This window comes from Apaloderma vittatum, unplaced genomic scaffold, assembly GCF_000703405.1.
Source record: "Apaloderma vittatum isolate BGI_N311 unplaced genomic scaffold, ASM70340v1 scaffold6846, whole genome shotgun sequence".
NCBI lineage: Eukaryota > Metazoa > Chordata > Aves > Trogoniformes > Trogonidae > Apaloderma > Apaloderma vittatum.
Window position 1 is genome coordinate 15809 of NW_009721162.1, and position 16577 is coordinate 32385.

The 16577-nt window shown below is 44.3% G+C and overlaps 1 protein-coding gene across 1 annotated transcript in view; it reads left to right on the forward strand.

Annotated features, from left to right (window-relative positions):
- The window catches only part of CCND2 (cyclin D2), a gene marked incomplete at its 5' end in the record, with an annotated part of 30824 nt that overhangs the window by 13737 nt on the left and 510 nt on the right, over nucleotides 1-16577 (forward strand). Inside the window, one exon of the mRNA XM_009871269.1 lies at nucleotides 16315-16577. This exon is cut by the window's right edge and continues 510 nt beyond it. Within this exon, the coding sequence (XP_009869571.1) occupies nucleotides 16315-16470 (156 nt within the window). The remainder of the gene's footprint in view (nucleotides 1-16314) is intronic.

Consider the following 16577-nt stretch of genomic DNA (forward strand, 5'->3'; position numbering starts at 1 on the left):
CAGCCAAGATAGTGAATATGTGCGGAATAAGGGAAACAGTGCTAGCTACTGAGAGTTCCTTGTGTAATTCCACATCTTAACTTGATGGAGTGTCTGAAAGGTTAGTGCCCTGCTGCTATGATTTTCCTTGTTATATGATGATATGAGATAAAGTTATTCCTGCCTGGCTGATGCTCATTTTCATGCTTGTTTTTGTTCATATATGCCCACAAAACTCTTCATAACCTTGTGTTTCAACCCCATTCTGGAACTGATCCAGCTTAAAGAAAAGGAAAGGACCAGTTGTTTTATCAGAGTTGAGAAAGTCAGGGATCCTTGCTTGGTTTCTGAGCTGAATCAGTTCACTGATAGATTTCCAAGAGCAGTCTCACAAACAGCTGGGAGAGGTGAGTGCTGCAGCACAGGACAGGAAGAATTTCTCTAACCATTGTTGCTTTTGAGCTTCTTGTACTACAACTCTAGAAATTGTAGCCTGACAGAACAAGTTGGTAGTCAGCAGGGCAGGGATAATGATGAGAGCGAGGAAATGACAGCGTGGGCTGAGGAGCAAGAACACATAGCCCTCATGGGGATGAGGAAGGGACAGGGAGATTTTTGGAGGGCAGGAAAAGAGAATAATTGGAAAGTTCAGGGCGAGTTTTCACAAGGTCAGAACCTGCTTCTGCTGCTGGGAAGCACATCACTACCCTCTAAAATCCCTGGGTAGTTGCTTGGAAGTTATTTTTGAGGATAGAAGTAATTCGTGCTCAGGTACCACCAAAACCCAGACCTAGAACAATTATCCTCAGCAGAGCTCACACTTTGTTCCTGCATCATCAAATTAATGATGCAGTCTTCCATCACCAGACCATGTTCTCCATACTGTTAAGCTCCAGATAAACTTCTGATACCATTGCCACAGTGGTTTAGCACTTTCAGAAGGTAGGTGCCAAGGTAGCTCTTGCTAATGTATTTGTATTTGAGATGTTTGATGGGTTTTGATCCACCATTCATTAGCTGGATTCTGTCTTTCTGGAAATGCCAGGGAGTTGTTCAGCATGATTCTTCATCTCCACTAAGAGTTTCCCTGTTTAGTCACAAGGATCTTTTCGCTTCTTGCTCTTTTTCAGCATGGACAGGGTGTTTGGGTAGCCGTGACAGCATGGTGGTGACAATACTCAGCTTTTAGGTGAGGGCCAGCAAGCTCAACGCACAGGTCACAAGGGCTATGTCATTGGGACCTTGCAAGATACTTAGCTGTGACTTGATTCCCTGGTCACAGGGAAGAATATTTCCCTCCCTCACCCATCAGTTTTGCCAGGAAAGAGATTCTGAGTGTCCCTTGCTGATGCAGACGTTGTTGCAGTGATCTGTTCCTTAGTCACCTCTCAGTTGGGTCATTGCAATTCGTGCTGCATGGGGTCATGGTCCTCTGATCATGGCCCAGTCCCACAAGGCTAGATGCAGCTGCTCGCTGGCATAGCCACTCCTCACAGTAGGGATTACACTCATGGGTTTTCCTACTGCACTTCTCAGTGTGTTTCTTTCTGATTGCTGCCTCGTGCCTTGCTCCTTCACCTGTGAAGCATCCTGCTTGAATCTGGATCCCAGACAACTCCTCCCGTGCCCAGTGTGCATACCAGGGATTTTTGTGAAGGCTTGTGAGGACGGAAAAGTCACAGTAAGGTGTCTTTCTGGTGCAATTTTCTTTCTCCTTGGTACAGCAGAGATCATGTGAATTGATTTTCCAAGCATGTTGGCAGCATATTGCACACAGTGACATTTGAGGAGGAAATACATGGTGGTTTCTTTCTGTCTTGGCAGTTTTTCTGGATTCTCTTAATTTAATATTTGCTGATATGCACTTAAAGCTTACGATTCTTTTTTATAGGAGATATTGAAGCTTTCTCAGGCATCCCAGTGCTTCTTAGCCTTGGAACAGGTTGCCCACAAAAGCTGTGGAAACCTCCTCCCTGGCAGTGTTCCAGGCCAGGTTGGATGGGGCTTTGAGCAGCCTGGTCTAGTGGGAGGTGTCCCTGCCCATGTCAGGGGGTTGGAATAAACTGATCTTTAAGGTCCTTTCCAACCCACAGAATCACAGAACCACAGAATGGTAGGAGTTGGATCTCTGGAGATCATCTAGTCCAACCTGCCTGCCAGAGTAGGTTGTACAGGATGGTATCCAGGTGGGTTTTGAATGTCTCCAGAGATGGAGACTCCACCACCTCTCTGGGCAGCCTGTGCCAGTGCTCTGTCATGCTCCGAGAGGTTCCTTCTCATGTTTAGATGGGACTTCCTATGATCAAGTTTGTGCCCATTAGCTAAACCATTCTGTTATTCTGTGATTAATATAAGGACTTTTTACGGCATCTTACAGGTTGGACAAACTTTATCTCTTGTGCTGAATTTTTCTCTCCTGATTGTTACAGTCTGAAAGAAAATACCTGCCAAACAGCTTAGTAGTTCTTAAGCAGTTGGAAGAAAAAAGGTCTTGGTTTGTGCATCGAAAATGTCTTCATGCTTTTTCTCTGAAATTTAGCAGATGGAGTTTTGTCAGAAATGTGCTTTTTGCCATCTTGGTGAAAATCTTCCCAGATCTGGCTGAGCTTGTATGCCTTTGGAAAAAAAATAAAAATCACTCTTGTGAAATAACAAAGAACTTTTAACATTTTACTGGTCACATCTCCTCTCCAAGAGTCTGTCGGCACTGAGTAGAGACAAGCTTTCTTCCCTTTGCTCCTGGGCTCGGTTGACAGCAGCACAGACCATGGAGGAGAGTCTCAGCCCCCAAGTCAGAGCACACTCAGGACAAAAGGAACTTCTGGGTAATTTAAGTCTTTGGAGAGTTAGAGGTGCTGTCATTTTTTCAGAATGTTTCCATTGTGGCAGAGGTGGCCTTAACCCCTGTCTCCTGCAAGCTTTGAAGTCTCAGCCCAAGCAAAGGTGGCCAGAATTTTTAACTTGGGCAAAAAAGTGTATTTTTCATTAGCTAGCTATTTGGAAATGGAAGAAGTATTTTGATACTTCCTCCATGACTTCTGCATTGGAAAAATGCAAAAGGGCCCAGGACTGGAATCTTTGGTGTTAAACCTCATGAGAGAGATAAGCAGCTGAGAACAGGGTCTCAAGAGAAGCGTGGAGCAGTCTTAGCAATAGGTAGCAGTATCTTTATCATCTGTAAAATGTATTGTTGGAAAAAATGTACTGGCTAGATTGTGTAAGAGTTAGCCCAAGGCTGTGCTAATGAGGAGTAAAGGCTATTGTAATGTATTTTATGCCGGGACTTAATTAAAGTTGAATGAACAGCTTCAGTTCTCTCACTTCCTAATTTCTGGTGCCTGAGAGCTGATCCTGCAGCAACACAATTAATTCATCATTTCTGTGTGAACGATTTTGTTTTCAAAGGGGAGGTTAGGGAAGAGGAAGAAATGAGAGCTTCTAGGCTTCGGGAACATCACGCAGTGGAAAAGTGATGGATATCACAGAAGTTAACAGTTCTGCAGATGACAAACTTCTTGCCCCACTTTGTTTGTCCTGGTAGCCCAGAGGAACCAGTACGGATCCAGGGGAGAGTCCTTCCTGACTGGAGACTCCCGGGGGCTTCTTTTTCTTTTGGTGTGTGTGATTGCTTAGCATGGAAACAAATCATGGGACTTTCTGGATGGCTTTCCAAAAAATCATAGAATGCTTTGGGATGGAAGGGACCTTTAAAGGTCATCTATTCATGACATCTTTAACTAGATCAGGTTGCTCAGAGCCTCATCCAACCTGACCTTGAATGTTTCCATGGATGGGGATTCTACCACCTCCATGGGCAACTTGTTCCAGGGTCTTGCTATTCTCACTCTAAAAAATTCCTTCTGTATATATTTTAGTTTAAAACCATTATCCTTTGTCCTTTTGCAGCAGGCTTTGCTAAAAAGGTTGTCTCCATCTTTCTTATAGGGCCCCTTTGAATATTGAAAGGCCGCTTTAAGGTCGCACCGGAGCCTTCTCTTCTCCAGGTTGAACAACTCAAACTCTCAGCCTGTCTTCGTTAGGAGAGATGCTCCAGCCCTCTGACAATTTTTGTGGCCTTCCTCTGAAACTGCTCCAGCAGGTCCATGTCTTTCTTGTGCTGAGGACTCCAGAGCTCAAGGCAGCACTGCAGGTGGGGGTCTCACCAGAGCAGAGTAGAGGGGGAGAATCACCTCCCTTGACCTGCTGACCATGCTTCTTCTGATGCAGCTCAGGTTAGGGTTGGCTTTGTGGGCTGTGAGTGCACATTGCCAGCTCGTGTCCAGCATTTCATCCACCATCACCCCCAAGTCCTTTTCTGCAGGACTGCTCTCAATCCCTGAATCTCCCAGCCTGTACTGATAACAAGGATTGCCCCGACCCATATGCAGGACCTTGCACTTGGCCTTGCTAAACGTCATGAGGTTCACATGGGCCCACTTGTCCAGGTTGTCCAGGTCACTCTGTAGGACATCCCATCCCTCTGGCATGTTGACTACGCCACTCAGTTTGGTGAGGGTGCGCTTGATTCCGCTATGTCACTGATGAAGATATTAAACAGTGCTTGTCCCAGTACAAACCGCTGAGGGACGCCACTTGACACCAGTCTCCATTTGGACATAGAACCACTGACCATTACCCTCTGGATGTGACCATCCAACCAATTCTTCATCCACTGAACAGTCCACTCATCAAATCCATATCTCCCCACTTCAGAGAGAAGGATATTTTTGGGGATCATGTCAAAGGCCTAAAGACAATATCTGTAGCTCTTCTCTTGTCCACTGATGTAGTCACTCCTTCATAGAAGGCCACTAAGTTGGACAGGCATGACTTGCTCTTGGTGAATGCTTCCAAATCACCTCCCTGCCCTCCATCGGCAGATCTTCTAGGAGGATCTGTTCCACGGTATTCCCAGGCACAGAGGTCTGGGAATGTCACTGCCTGAGGTGAAGCATGAAAAATTTTGGCGTCAAAGTTGCAAGCATATGAAAATAGAGGCAATAATGGGGAATCCTGATGCAATCTAACTGCAGCAAGCTTTTCTGAATTTATACTGTTTTATAATGATAATTTGAGGATGCTGTCTGTTTGCTAGGAAATAGCAGCATAAACAAGGAGGCTGAAGTCAACAGAGTTATTTTAGATTTACACTGCTGTAACTGAGACTGGAGTTTGAAATTTAGTGCTATAATGTTTTTCATGGATGTTTCATTAAGAATTAGACCAAAAATATGTTACTCATAAACAGCATTTAGTTTAGAACCTAGCTGTTGGGTAAGCAAGCAACCAACACACGAGTGTTTCAGAAACACATTGGTGTCAACTATCCTTAATATGAACCCAAAGCAGTGCTCCAGACTTGAGATAGGATAGTACAAGGCATCCTGCCACTGTCATTCTAGGCATAACAGTTATTTCTGATAAAAAGCTGCCCTGGTCCCTTTGGTGAAGGTTGAATCACAGTCTGAAGAGACAGTGACAATGAGGCCATGCAAACTTTGGTTTCATTACTCCTTCCACCTACCAGGGAGCTACTCTTGGAGAAGCTGAGAAGCTCAGCAGCCCTATGGGCAGTGAAAGTGTCTCTACATGGTATATCTTAATTGCATTCTCTGATCATTATTGACCCAAATAGTAAGAGCTGGTCCCACACAGCTTCACACAGCTCTGCAGGACAGGGATTGAATGTTCTGATCTGTTTTGCTGCCGGAGGGTGGGAACGTTTCCTTTGCTGTTACTTGAAGAGAAGAGGAGGGGAGAGGCTGGTGGACAAAAGGTTAACAGACCTACTCACAGGAAGCCGCAGAACTCCCTTTGCATCTCTTGGTAGGTCACTGCAATGGAAAAATAAACAACTCAGGAAGTCAGGAATTTCCATAATATCCCGGACCAGCACTCCAGTGCGCGCAGTATCCTGTCCCTGGTGGAGCCAGATGCTTCGGAGGAAGATACAAACATCCCTGCTGTGTGCAGTTATGGGATGCGAGGAACAGTGGCAGAACGAGCAGGGAGCATATTAAGACCTTGCAATCAATGTTCTGCTTTGCCACAGACCTGTCTTGAGCAAATATATGTCCTCACCCCCTGGAAGGGTGACTGTCAGTTCAGTGTGTCAGCTCACTAGCCGTGGGTCTGGAATCCACCTCTCTGTGGCCCCGTCTGGGAGCTTTCTCATAAATTATGTGCGAGGCATGCATGCCCTGGGCTGGTTGCTGTTTGTGTCTCCCTTGAGTCTGTCCTGAGCCCTTCCAGTCTCTGGTACCCTAGATTTCCTTTGGAGGAGAAATATATTGAGGTTTTTGAGGAGCTCAAGAAACTACTGCAACAGTAGGTGGATGAGGTCTTTACCTGTTACAAAGCACCTCAAACCAGAATTTTGCAGGCTACAATTATGGAGAAGATAACCCAACTTCGAGCAGAAGATTGCATTAGATCACCTCCAGAGGCCCCTTCTAACGTCTCTCTTACGAGGCCGAGTGCACTGAAACGTAGAAACAATTATCTCACATTATAAATGTGTTCAGGCTTACGTCATTGACGAAACACTGGCAAGGCCAGATCCCAAATTAAGCTGGTTAGTAGCTGTTTGTGTAGTAAACCCTGTAGCACCACAGCTGCTGGAAGGGCTGGACAGGTTCATTCTGTGTGTTAGTGACAGTCGTGTGTGTGTATAAGGAGCATCTTCTTCCTAGAACCCATCTCTGAAGGTTGCGCTCCAGATGATAAAAGGACTTGTCCTCCCCAGCGGCAGCAGCAGGGAAAAGGTTTTCAGGCAGAGCCAACGTGTAGACTTGTATGCGGGCACGAGTCCTTTTAAAAAGTTTGTTCCCAGATGGGAACTGGTGTGTATTGAATGGTTTTGAAAGTCCAAAGCATATTTAAGAGCCTGATGCAGAAAGAAAATAGGAACCAAGCTTTTCTTACAAGTCTTGTAGAAACAGCTGGCTGTGATCCCTTGAAAATGCGGAGTCAGGCTGTTTTGAAGACTGGATCCATAATAAATGGGCTACATTTGTCAGTGCTGGGATTTATTTTTTATTTTTTTCCCAGAGGTCTGAAAAGTCCCTTCATAAAGATCACAGCAAATTTCTGCACAGAAATGACATTCAGAACCACCACGCTCGAGAACACAAATTTCTGTTGAGCCACAGTATAAAATCATGGAAATCTATCTTGAATGGATAGCATTTGAACATTGTCCCGACAGCACATACACCATTTATCCCCTCCTTTGTGGTGTTCAGGGCCTGTGGTTTTGGAACAGAGTAACAGGACTTGCTGTATCTTATCCTGCCTTATTTGTTGCAGGCCGCATTTTGTATGCAAGGAAACAACAGACAAAATAGCCTCCTAAAGAAAGGAAGAATGAGATAGTTTCCTAAGTTGTCTTTGCCTGAGTTGGCAGCTGCTCTGCTTCATTCAGCTTTTTGTTCCCCAGTGAGTGCTGTGCGTGTGTAGCAACAATGGGGTGATGCAGTTACACCGCGGGCTCATGGCGGAGTTCCGTCACATCCATTCATAAATACGGGCTCGGCCGGCACGCCGAGGAAGCCGGGCCCACTGAGGAAGCCGGGCCCCCCGAGGAACCGGCTCCGCAGCCCCGACATCGCTGCTGCTGCCGCCGGAGGAGCTCCAGGGCCAGCGATAGATGGGCTGATCGGAGACTCACCCCCAACCTCCGCCAGGAGACTCTTGCTCGGCTCGCACGGCTTTGTGTGACGCAGGAGGATTGTCACAGCATTTTAAAAAACCTCCCTTTTCAATAAACACTGGCGGCGTTTTGTTTGCAACTCGCAGCTTCGTCGCAGTTGCAAGTGAACCTGCAAGGCGGGGATTGTTGGCTGGAAATCCCAATTCACTGTAAGCAGGGAGTGTGATTTCAGGCATGGCATCTGCCCCTGGATTGCCCTGCCAGTGTTTTAGCTTCACTCTCACTTTTTCCAGCTCTGAAAACATTGTTCTCTCCTGTTGCTATGAGAAATACCCACATGAGCAGCAGGAAACCAACAAACTGACTGTTACAGCAAACACTGGAACTGAATCTAGAAAGTAAAGTGTCGAAAGTGCTGAAAAGACCAAAAAATTGAAGAGAAAAATTTGCAATCTTTCAGGTAGTTGACGTTAGACATCTTACCTATTGTGTTATTACAATAATATAGGAATAGTAAGTGGAGAAATTCTGGCATAGATGAGATTTTTTTTTTTGAAAGTGAGATGTCCTCGTTAGTCTGCGTGAAATGCCCTTTGGAACAGCAAATTGCTATTTTTTGTACTTGCAGATGGAAAAACAGACATAGACTTTTATCTGTAATTGATGCTTTTTGTTAGAGTAGCAAAAATAGACACATTTAGGAGGGAAAACATTTCTGTTTTTAAACTGCATCCATTAGATGTGAGATCACTGAGATACAATAAATGTAGTAAATGGGCATGCTTTTCAGATTCTTGTTTTGGAGAATGTCGGCAAGCTAAAAGCCAGCACTCAGCACACGAAGGCACTGCTTTAGGAAGGAATCCCTGTTTATGTCAACAATGAAGCATGTGCTTTGGAGAGGTTTGAATTGGGGCTTAAATGTGAACTAGTGGAGGAATCCAGACGTCTTTTGTATTTAGGAGTACAGATGACAACGTTCCTTGCTGGAATTTACGTAAATCTCTGACTCTTTAGTTCGTGTCTGATTGCTGCTTCCTTCGGTTATCCAAGCACTGCATACATGACCGGTAAGCAGTATTGTCCCTTCAAATATCTCCAGCATCTTTTCTACTTATCATACCAGGTCCCACACCTAAAAGAAGTCTTTTTCTGGTTTCCCTTTTGCAATTAGATTTAAGAAAGAGGAAGAGATCAGGGGTGTTAACAGTTATTTCTGAAATAATTAATGTGAATGTGGAAAACCAACCACCCTTTAACACAAAAATGCCGGGAGGCTTTTGCAGCAGATTTGGGACTTTGAGCACTCAGCAAAGCCCCCGGGGTTTGGATCAAGACTCCTAAGTCTGGCCAGGAAATGCAGGAGCATCAAGAAGTATCCAGCAGAGTCATAGCTCAGTGTTTTGTGTCATTCGTATGCATATGTTCAACAGCCCTACTCTTCTGCTGCTGATTGTAAAGGAGAGCAGGGTTGTGGTTTGGCTTGTGAAAGCCCTTGATGAGTGACCCCCTCAGTGACTGAGGAAGACTCTAATCCGCCTTGGCATCCCTGCCAGCTTCCCTGGGGTGACCGAGCTGAGCTCCTGGCAGCTGGACGTCCCAGGTAGGGCTTTTAGTTATGGTGTCTCTTCTCTTCAGTTGTGTCTCACTGGTCTGATGAAAGCTGTATAACTGGCTCAGGCTTTGGCTGGTGCTGGCCTTATTTATTCTCTGGTTGCGGATGCACAGCACCTCACCAGAAAGCTAAGATCTTGTCAAAAGTTAAGTGATACTTAAATTTAACAGAATTAAAACAGAACCTTATTAAACAGTAGTTTTGCTGTCTTTGGTTTCTTCCTTAAATGCTGCCGTAACACATTTTCTCAGACTCCCAAATGAGTGCCTTCTCAGATGGGCAAAAGCTGCATGGCTGCAAGATTCAAACCAGTTTCCATGTACCTAGGTGTTTCCCTAATTTTGGTTTTTGATAAACAAACCTTGGGAGGCTTGCTGGGATAAGCTTTCTTATTTCTTCTCCCAGGCAAGACCAATAACTGAGATGCAAAAGGAGAATCTAAAAACTGATGCAAAAAGAGCCGTGTTCTGAGGCACTGTGGAAGAGACCAGAGCTGCTGGCAGACAGGGCTGTTTGTTATGTGACCAGTACGGATGCAGGGGCACACTGTTGTTCCTCAGTGCTACCTGGCTGTGAAATGACTCCAGGGGGTTAACTCTGGTTTAGGGTGGTTGTCATTGTGCTGAAAAAGCTAGATAAGGTCTGTAGGAGATATGCCAGCCAAGTTATTAAAACAGCTATAAAAGGTATTTTCAATAGCCTCCTCTTTTTATTTATTTATCTGTTCGTTTAATTTCTCAGTCCAGTCATGATCTTGCAAGATGGAGAGGATGTCTTGCACCTGTTTAACTCAGTAAAGCTGGGACAACAGGCTGCATGAAGTCATGATGAAGTAATCCTGGAGATTAGAGCAGTCAGGACTGAAAATTCCAGTAATTACCAGTGCAAAACAAGACCCCGCTGGTTGATGGAGTGGGATGCCTCCCCTAACAGCTTGACAGTGCTCTGTAAACATCAGTTTAAAACTGAAAGCTGGGGGGGCAGTATAGGACGTATATATGAAAGTTGACAAGTTCAAGAAAATAAATGATGTATATTTTTCAGGATATTTCCTAGTGCTTGTGTTTTCTTTCAAGATTGTCATGAATGGAAATGGAAATCCTCAATTATTGTTGACTTGAATAAGTAGATCCTGCTATAGCTTTACTGGTTACTCCTTCTAGTCATTCTCTTTGCCAGCATTTCCATCGCAGCTGTGAGGGTACTCCTCCATCAGACACAGAAAAGCATTTCTTTTCCTTCAAATGCATTTCAAATGAGCTAGTAAAATCACTCAGGGATGAAAAAGCTTCAGGAAAAAAAACAAGTCATGCTGAAGTAAAAATAAAACTATGGAATGGAAAGTACCTGAACTATTTTAATCATTAAAACTACTAGACCATATAGAAAAATGGGGAAGTTGATCCATGTGACACTTTCTGAAGGAAAGGCCCAGTCCCTGTAGTGCAAAATCAAGGGGCAATACTTTAGTGCATTATAGTGTGTTTCTGAGGAAGATTTGCTGAAAATAAGTGCATTTAGGTTTTTTAAATTTCATATGCTTTTTAAAGCTTTAATTTTCTCTTGTTGGTGCTTTCCAGAGCTTACAAAATGGAAGTCCAACAATACAATATGTACACATGCAGCAAATCCACATGAAAAGTGGAAGAGATAAAAACACTGCACTGTAGGAAGACCCGGCTGTTTGCCTTGATAGGTTTTGTGTGTTTCTCATATTGTGCAGCTTGACTTTATTTTGACAGGAACTTCCACTGAAGCAAACAAAAGCAGTAAGTCCATCTATAAAATAAGCCTCTTGCTGTGTTACACTATGACCATTGGGGCTGAAAAGATGCTCATAATAAATTAATTTTTTTCCTTTCACCCATGAGATTACCATCCAGCTGGTGTACTTCATACATCTTAAAGCTAGTTGTGGACTGAGATGGTGGTTCAAGTGCACAGCAAATGTGGTTTTAAGATTTTTCGTACCAGAGCACAAGCACCCATTGTCTCATTGGCCAGGTGAGAACTTCTTTGGCTGGTTCCAGCTTATTAAAAAAGCCATCAACAGGTTTATTTGGCGTCCTCGTCATGTGACCTGAATACCTCATCAGGAGCGACGGTGTGATGTCTGTGCATGATATTCAGCAAACCAGGACGGGGCAGTGCCCAGAGCCAGGGTTAATGGTTGTGCGGTCACAGACTCAGGCAGACAAGTTTGTTGTATCTCCAGCATCAGTACCAGAGAACTTAGGTCTGTGTCTGCTGGTGTGTTCCAGATCATTTTTGCTGCGTGACTGGGCTGCATTCATGAATCTGTGGTTGGTGGGGTTTTCTTTTGGGTTTTGTTTTTTTGTTTTTTTCTTAATGGATTTTCGTTGTAGAACTTGACAACCTACAGGATAAAGGTTTCACCATTTTTGGTTTGTGCCAGCCAGGCAATTTCAGCTCCTGAGTGGATGCTTCATAGACAAGACTAATAAATGTATTACATAGACTAACAAAAACCTGACTTCTAGTATGAAAATAGCAGGACTGATTTTGGGAAGCTATTTCATGCTGAATGCAACATTCTGATCATTTTACCATAGTGTTCTTTCTTTTATAGAGTTGAGTGGTGCGTTATTTTAAGTTCAAAACATAAGTGTAGACCAGAGCTAATGCATGACAGAAAAAATACATCAGTGGCCTGTGGCTCCCCATATTAAATTAAATCCATGCAAGCTGTGAAAATTCCAGTCTGGTCCCCATCATTAATTTTCTGTGTAAAATGAAGACATAAGAAATGACCCCTTTCTCTGTAGGATTACCTAGAGATTTTAGCATCTTCATGCATTAAATGAAGTGCCATACTGACCTTCAGAAGTTTATATAATAATGTATAAATGATCATATATAAGCATGTTTAGAAACAGATAAAGTTGGCTCCAAATGCTCAAGCCTTACATCCCATGTGTTACCACCCTTCCTTCCCCAAGCCTGGCTGCAAGGAAATTGCCTCATTAAGCTCTCCAGTCTGAAGCTGCTTGTAAAAAATTTGGCTTCTTTTCAGAAGGACATACTATTCTGAAATTGCACACCACTGTGCTGTAAAAGAAGGGATTCTTACACACACCAGAAAAAATGTGTATTACAAGAGCCTCCAAACTGGTGCCCCTGCTCTTTCTTCCAACTGAAAATGACTGGACCCTTGGAGTAACTTGTTGCCTTTACCCTCTCACAAACAGCGAAATGGTTGCGATGGACCTAAAAACTGCCCAAGCTAATAACAAGGGATTTTCCTTATCTGAGTTTCTGAAAGCTTTTGCCAGGTAGGTGCTTTGGAAGAAACACCGTGGAGTTTGCCCAGCTCCCATTGTTAAACAAGCAATTACAGTATTAGAAAGTTACTATGCCCTGAATAATACTAGAGCAAGCCTCAGCTATTAAAAAAAAATAAAGTAAAAAAAAATCGCAAAAAAACATTTACCTGGTTAAACAAAAGTACATATTCTTAACTTAAAAAAATAGCTTTGCCGAAAGCAGCAGGAAAGAGGCAATAGACAGAAAAGCCCTCCTCTTTACATTTTGTGAAAAGGAAGAACCTCATGAGATGAGGAAGGTTAAATTTTGCTTATCTGTCCTGGATCATCTCATCACCAGAAAATCCACTGCGCTCACGTTTTATTGCATCTTCAAAGGTATTTGCCTCGATCTGTCACTTCTGAGGCTTCCTCCTTCACTAAAGCTTCCCTTCTCTCCAGGAGCTGGAGTCCAGCAGGATGCATCCCCCAGCCGATGGCAGTGCCGGGGATCACGGGCCGCTGGCCGGTGATCTGAGTGCCAGGCAGCATCATCCAGGAGCATCATTACTGCTCACAGTGAATTACAGGAGTGAGAGAAGTTAGGGCACAACGCGGAGGTGGCAAAGAGCTCAGGGTGATCTCTGCAGTACATCTGACGCAGGAGTCGCTCCAGTGTGTGGGCAAGGACTGGTGTGACCAAGAGCAGGTCACAGCACTCCCTTGCGGTGTTGTGGGCTACCCTGTCAGAGATGAAAATGGTTCACTTAGAGAATACTAGAATTAATTGTGGGATGGCTTAAAATTACAATGAATTGAAATTTCTTTTGTCTTAGGAGTGACACTGCTTAGCGTGAGTAGCCAGATTTACTGAAGCCTTAGGCCCAGACTGTTTTACCTAAGTACTGAAGAGCTTAAGCTGAAGAAAGGCCCAGAAACCAGTGCTGATTGGGAAAGATAAGATCAACAGGAACTGCATCCTTGAGATAAATGCCCACCTGGAATGCCCACCTGGAGAGAAAGGATCCAATGAGGAAAAGAAGACTCCAGACCCAAATGTTACTACTGGGCTGAACCACCACATGAGAGGAAGTGAACTTGGTATCATGGCTATATAAGGGATCATGGCTGAGGGTTTTCTTTAATTGGGGTCCCTCTCAGAGGGTCCCAGCTTGAGCTGAAATCAGCTGACTGGCAGAATGCAGGGTCTGAACTCTTCAGTCGGGGACGAAGACTGGATCCAGCCACACTCAGACTCCTCTCCATGAGGCAGTTTAGAAAGCAAGGGGGTCCAGTCTGAACCTCATGACTCTTGGCAGGAGGGTCTTTGCGGACTCTTCTGTAACATAGCCTGGTGCCTTTTGGAGCTGGGGAGCAGCACACAGTGCTCCACGAGGCTACGAGCCTGCAGCCAGTCACCTGAATTCAGCGTTCGGTGCTCCCCAGGCCGTGTTCAACAAACCCTTCGTGTCCCAGCTTCCTTCAGCATCATGCTTCATTTGTATCATGACTCTGTGCCAGTGGTATGGCACGTATATACCTTTTTTTTTTCTGTAACTTGGTTTCCACAGGAGGGAAACGCGGGCACCTGGACTGGCAGGGAACTCCTGTGAACCTCCATGTCAAATTCTAATTACACTTAGTCTGGTCAAAAAAAATAGAACAACTGAAAACCATGGTTAGGAGCTGGCTAATGTTGGTAAAATCACCTGCTTGCTTTAACCCTTTCCTTAGATATAGTGGCACTTTTTGTGTTTTTTCCCTTTCCATAAAAAAGTCACCTTGAGGCAGAGGGCTGAGTCTGGGAAAGTTTAACTCCAGTGACCAAGCTGCTAGCAGTGACAAAGAAGCATCTCTTGCAGTGGAGCTGCTCTGCGGTAGGTTCAGTGCAGCTGCAAGCCAGTCAACTTGCCCACAGCTGCTTTTTCAGGGGAGTCCCATAGTCCTCAGATCTCAGGACAAAAGGTGAACACGGGGAAGGCTCGATCTGTGCACTGCAAGCACATGACATCGGAGCAGAAGCTTTCCATGTTCCTGTGCCCCATGCTCAGTTTCACCGTGGTGTAACTGACAATGCTGAGGGAACGGACTCCCGGGTCAGAATGCACATGGGTAGCTCAGATGCTCACAAGGTTTTGATGACATCTCTCTCTGGCTCTTGCTAGTGTGATCCATCTCACTGTGAATGTTTTTGGCTCTAATACAGGCAGTGTTTTATCCCCTTTTCCTGGGTCAGTTTGAAAAGCCATTCCTCATGGCCTCCCTTCGTCAAGTGCACCTTGAGTGAAATGTTGTGATACTTCACTGTATTAAGTAGGGCAGTTTCACGACATGGAGAGGACATGGTTTAGCAGTTAGCAGCTGCTGGTTAATAGCCAAGAAAAATGTGTGTTCGTTATCCACTGGAGCTAATTGCGTGCATCACGAATGTAGATGTCGTCAGCAGAACAGATACTCTGCATTTGACACATTTTCCTAGTCTGGCTAGGATGACAAATTAAACCTGCATGTGCATGAGTATTCCAAACTCTCTTTTCCTGCATTGTAAAAGGACTCCATGGGGGTCTTTTTAGAAAAGCCCATTTATCGTAGCACAACCTGCCCACCTACACAGTGTCATATGGATACTCTCACAGTCCTAGCAGACTGAACGTAATTGGTATTGTATTTATACAGTCATAGGCCTGAGTTTTATTTTTCAGTTTCTGCTGTAACCAGGTGCTTGTCAATGTTTTCTCACACTTTTTCTTTAAAGAAGATCCATATTATTTAGTATTCCAGCATATTATCAAGAACATGGAACATCCTGTAGTATTTTAATAGCTGTCATCGTCGTTGCTCTGTCTGGATTACGTGTGGTGATTCCTCCACATGTATTTATTTATGCTTCATGTTCACTGTGGGACTTCTGATATACAGGGCTCCCAAATTTGTGTTGCTGTGCTGTATTCTGCTCTTTTTCTCCAAGTGTTATGTAGTATAATGCGTAATGTAGTGGTATCTGAGGCTTGGTTGTGTGTTGTTGACTGACATCTTTTCCTAGTATTTGTCTTTGCTATAATGTCTTCCCTGTATTATTGCCGGTGACTATTCCTGGGGCTGTTAAGATTTCCTGCTATCAGACTGAAGGTGTGGGAGCATACCCTGTATCTCCTCCTTAGCTGCTGAAATCACTTTTCTTCTCTGGAATAATGGCATGGCTGCATGCTTGGGGTTGCATCGTTTGTTGCACTTGTGTGAATTTTCAGAGAAAAACAGACCCTTCTTTTTGCCTTTGCCTTGGGGACCCAAATATGTGACTGATAAAACCTCGGTGACAGAGCACTGCACTTTTTCAGGGACCTCAAAACTTATCCTTCACTTTGATTTGCCATCAATTCACTTGACGGTAAAACTGAAGTGTCTTTGTCTGTGTGACTGTAGTATAGCACATGTTGGTTATTTCAGGAGAAAAACGCAGCTTTTTTGTAATGAAGACCCACCCAACTCACCCTGCATAGGAGAATGCAAAAATTCATAGCGCCTCACCCTTTGTTTTTCGCCATGCTTAGGGTTCCTGCTCAAGAAGACCACAGAAATGAGCCAGGAGAGGTAAAAGTATTAATATTTGGGGAGTCTCATAAATACAGCATTAGCACTGCTTAGCCCAGGGAGTTTGTATACAATGATTGTCTGTGAGAATTTTCTGTCACGTCGGGCACTCCTTGGGAATACCAAATGACACTCTTCCAACTTCTGCTAGCTCAGTAAGGAATAAAAGCCCTGCCTACCTCCACTAACAGCTCGATTTGTTTTCTGTCCCCTAGGACTGCCTTAAAGCGTGTCAAGAACAGATCGAGGCGGTGCTAGTAAACAGCCTTAGGCAAGTCCGGCAGCAGCAACAGCAAAGCAATCCTTCTAAGATGGTGGATGAACTGGACCAGGCCAGCACTCCCACAGATGTGAGAGATATCAACCTGTGAGGACATCAGCACAGAAAGTCATGCTTGCTCCCCCGACCCTTTTATTTTTGTTATTATTTTTAGAGTGATTTTTTTTAATCTGCTCCCACATAGAACATATTTAAAGC